A 4,602-nucleotide genomic window follows, 5' to 3' on the forward strand; every position below is an offset into this window, starting at 1 on the left:
TAAACCGGTTTCTGGGGGGGGGGGGGAACTATTAACCCTTGCAGTGGGGCTACCCCAGCATTGCAAGGGTTAAGTGCTCATTTGTGTCTAGGTTCAAAAATAAATGTTAGTCACCGGATTCTTGGAGCCGGCTGACTTTTAGACTGGTCCCTTGAACCTCTCTCCCCCCTCCACTGTAGTGGTCTAAGGATCCTTGAGTAATCATGTTTATAGAGTGTATAGGACTTGAGGACGCTGAGGTACATACCCTTGCTGCAACGGAGGAGGAGATCAGCTGGAGGGAGCGGTGTCTCAGCCGACCAGATCCGAGGCTCGGGTAAGTATAACTTTTTTAATTTTTGAACCTAGACACAAACGAGCACTTCACCTTTCCAGTGCGGGGGTAGACTCACTGCAAGGGTTAATAATTTTTTTTCTCCCAGAGTTCGTTAACTACTTCTTCCCCCTTTTCCCCATAGCTATTATTTCCTGTTGTTATTTTTTATTGTTCTGTATTTCTAACTATTAGTATTGTCTGTTTTTTATTGTTTGTTTTTTTTTCACATAAAAAAAACGTGCAAAATGGCGGAAACAAAACCCGTTTATTTCATTCGTACCTAACTTTGCAGTGCTTTGAACCCGAATCATAAGTTTAGTGTTCTTTTTAAAAAGGACAAATTATGAAATAAAATGTATTTTTTTTTTTGCCTGTGTTAAAGGAGAACTATTGGGAGGGTCAAAAAGACTCTTCCCAATAGTTAGAGCTGACGTGGGACACTGCAGGTATCGCTCATCGCCTCAATAGCTCAAGAACTGAGCGATCTCAAACTGCTGATCACTCAGCTGACAGTCTTCTTCCTGAAGAGAGTTGTAAATGTCAGCTCCCCCTCCCGTCTCTCTGTTCCTCCAGTACTCATTGGTGGGACAGACGGGAGGTGGCGGGCGTGACTGTGTATACATGAGAGCTGAACTGGATAAAGTGAACCTGTCATTTTCCCCAGATTGTAAAACGATGCCTGGGGAGACCCTGGGTTCTATTCTGAGGTTGTACACGACACGCAATTCTCTCCAAGCCCTTCCTCCTGTCATTCAGCTGTTAAATGCTACAGTCTCTGCGGCCACTAAAGCCACAATATAATGACTGATTGGAGTTAGCAATGGGAAGCCATTCACTCACTCGGGACTTGAAGACACGTTGAAGCCCTGTATACAGTGTAGGTCTAAGATCCACCACTTTACCAATAATGTTCATACACTTTAGTGACGCGGCAGGTTCACTTTAGCATATTTGTTATTAAATGGTGCCAGTCTACCTCGAATTCTTTGTGGTTTGTAGAGGAAGTATAGAAACCAGAAGTCATTAAACAACCTTTGTTTTTTCCTATGGCATTGAGAAGTGTAGGAGGCATGTGTTTTTGTGAGACCCTAGAGCCACAGGTTAAGGACCACTTCTGTATGTGGTGCCTCTAATGATCAAATGTCATTTTCGTCCCATGGACCTATAGCCAAAGCTTTTATTTAAGTAAAAGTGACAAGCAATTGGTAAGACTGATCTGTTGGCTTTCAGGATTGCAAGCAGCAACAATATGAACAAATCAGAAAGCGACCAAGAAGATAACGATGACGTAAACGATAACGATTGGTCGTACGGCTCGGAGAAGAAAGGTGCGTTTAGTCAGTCTGGAGGTAACTAATCTGTGCTGTATTTTTATTTACATACAACATTTCTGTGATTGATTGATTCATAAACTTGGTCTGAACTTTTTTTTTGTTTTTTGTTCCTCCCCTTTTTCCTACCTGCGTGCCTTCACATGTTCATTCTGTAATTTTCCCAAATTACGTTTTCTCTTAATTCTGGCAAAATTGTGATTTTATTTTTTTTTTTTGACATTCTCCCATCTGCATCTTGTCCCGCTGATCACTGTGGCTTTTTCATATACTCCACCTTACCGCCTACTCTCCCCTTGTTCCTGCCCTGTCCTGTCACCACTGCTATATATATCTATGTTCTTTCTCTCATTCTTTCTCTGTATCTGCTGTACAACTTCCCCCATTTCCAGCAAAGAAGAGGAAATCGGAAAAGGTAAGAATTTTCATATTTTATGTGTTTGGAATATAATGTGAAGGCTTTATGGGTGTATAAAGACTAGATTGGGTACGGATGCCCCCTGGAGCTTTCTGGATCTGTACCAGGTTTGTCCAGAACAAAGTAAGCAAGGACAATGCAGATAATAATGGTAGGTTTAGATCTTCTATTGAGTTTGGATATATCCTAGCATGACCCTGGGAGTAGCTTGGGCCTAGGCAGTGAGCTGATGTGTTTTTAATATCTATATAGCCAAAGAGAATGTTGCTTTATTTATTTTCATGTTTTATAGATTGTTGACTATCATTTCATTACTCAGGTTCAAGGCTAACCATTGTGAAAACTCAACACAGAAGAAGGAATCCCATAGACTCACTGCATTAAACTCTAGCCTCCCTGCAGTTTATCTCTTCTCTAGTGCAGTGGTTCTCAACCTGTGTAACCTCAGGACCCACATTTGTCCTTGCATATTTGTTATTAAATCGTGTAAGGCTCTAGGACTAACTTACTACTCCTTGTTAGGCTCTTCTGACAAGGCCTAACCATGAACCCTGCTTGCCAGAAAGCTTCCTAAGATAGCTCCATATCAGACTTTATACCTAATTGGGACATCACTTCTAGGAATCCAGCTCTCCACATCTGTACCTTACTTTTAGTATGTCTGTCTTATTTTATACTGTCTGCGGCCATTTTGGTAGAGGAGCAGAGCTTTACTTGTACATGTCGGATCCACCCCCAGATGACTGGTGATCTAATGACTGGTAGGGGTTTGATGAATAAATTGCATGAGAGGTGTAGAAGGAGCAGATCCACAAAATAAATGACGTACGGTAGTGGTCCTCGGTTACAGCTGACTTTACAGCAGGCACTGAGAAGAGCAATGAGCACCCGCATTAGTTTTATCCACTGATCTTGTTCGGTTGGATGATATTAAGCTGGCCAAACACTGTAAAATTTTGTCGTTCAACCTGCAGGCCAAGCAAAGAAAATATAACGGCTTCCCCCATCAATGCTTATGAACGTTGATGGAGAAATCCTCCATTGTCTTCATTGTATTCTAATAGTGGCCTACACCTGCAGGACTACCTTTTGTACAAACCCTTAGCATGGCTTGGTAGAGACGAGTTTATCAGCACTGTAAATATTGTGCCTTTTTATCTACCGAATACTTTTTACTGCTTGACATGTTGTCCTGTTCTTATTTCCAATAGTAATTACATGTTCATTTGTTTCCTCTTTCAGAATCCAAATTCCCCACGGAGGTCAAAGTCCATAAAACACAAAAATGGTAAGCAAAACGTTTTATATTCAGCTGGTTTAAAGGAGAACTATGAGATGAGTGATTTCCACTCACCTCATAGTTCTAAGCCGACCTGTGACAATGAGACTGTCACAGGTCGGCTCAGTAGATCGGGAGGTGAGGGAACACATACCGGCATTCGCTCACCTCTCGATCCTGTTAGGGCTCTCTGCCGTGACAGGGGGAGGGGCTGGATTCCCCGCTCCGATCCGCTAGCGCTGACTGGCGGAACGGACGGGGGAGGGGGCGGGTACAGCTGGCTCTGCCTCTAGATAGGCAGTCACGCAGCTGGGCGGATCCCGTCATCTACGTCGGGATCCGCTCCAGGTGCGGCGTCTCAGTATACCGCGAGCTGTAGCTCGCGGTATACTGAGCTTAGGGTAACGGGAGGATGCTAGTTTGTGTCCTCCCGTTACCCTAAGGAGAACTTTGGGGAAAAACACTGACCCCATAGTTCTCCTTTAATGGCAGCAATATTGGGAAATGTTCAGAGTGGGCGTTGGGTGTCTTCTGCCGGTTTCACTCTGCTATAAATTCCCTCCTTAAAATATCAGTGGTCCTCAGGCTACTGTAACAATAAAGAATGTGTTCTATAAAGGTGTATGTTTATAGGAAGAGGAGGAAAGATGGTGGATCGGGGAGGACATAGTCCTAGGAAATGTAGGCTAAGCTAAACTGATTTGTGTCATTTGTGGGTTTTATTCACATCCATGTTGGTTTTTTTTTCTAGGCGATCTCTCCGTTAACACTGACCCATTTAAGGTACAGTTCTGATTCTTGTTTGCTATTATCAATGGAAATAATATCCCTGGGAGCCAAAGCAGTAACTGGATGACCAGACATGTTAAAACAAAAAATCCCTCCACTAAGTGTGAAGTGTAACATTGTACCCCCTTGTCTGGGCAATTCCAGCCATTGCTGCAAAAAAGTGTCCAGAGGTGGGGCTCGTCAGCAAGGACCTTGCTGTGTGATCCCCAACCCCAAGTGTAACATTACAGGCGCTGGTCCAGCCAAACCGCATGCATGCCTGCTTAGCAGTTACATTTTTTGACATGTAACTCAGTACTAGTTCTGGAAGTTGTTGGCAGTCAGTAGCCATGAACCATGTAGCATGACTCGGTGACACTGATGGCAAGCAGTAAACCTCTTTAATAGTAAAATGAACCCTTTGGTAGTCACTGACTGCAAAACACAGTCCCCCCCCCCCCCCCAAAGCCATGCCATGGCTTTCCTCCAA

At 43.6% G+C, this 4,602-nt stretch overlaps 1 protein-coding gene across 3 annotated transcripts in view; it reads left to right on the forward strand.

Annotated features, from left to right (window-relative positions):
• The window catches only part of ATXN7L3 (ataxin 7 like 3), a 22,880-nt gene that overhangs the window by 11,006 nt on the left and 7,272 nt on the right, over positions 1–4,602 (forward strand). For 2 of the 3 annotated variants that reach the window (XM_018552757.1, XM_018552758.1), the window contains exons 5-8: positions 1,547–1,665; positions 2,040–2,062; positions 3,308–3,353; positions 4,096–4,127. In XM_018552757.1, coding sequence (XP_018408259.1) covers positions 1,547–1,665; positions 2,040–2,062; positions 3,308–3,353; positions 4,096–4,127 — 220 coding nt within the window. The remainder of the gene's footprint in view (positions 1–1,546; positions 1,666–2,039; positions 2,063–3,307; positions 3,354–4,095; positions 4,128–4,602) is intronic. The other variant, XM_018552759.1, reaches the window with a different exon arrangement.

Source organism: Nanorana parkeri, unplaced genomic scaffold, assembly GCF_000935625.1.
Source record: "Nanorana parkeri isolate BGI_ZX_2015 unplaced genomic scaffold, ASM93562v1 scaffold96, whole genome shotgun sequence".
NCBI classification, from domain to species: Eukaryota; Metazoa; Chordata; class Amphibia; order Anura; family Dicroglossidae; genus Nanorana; species Nanorana parkeri.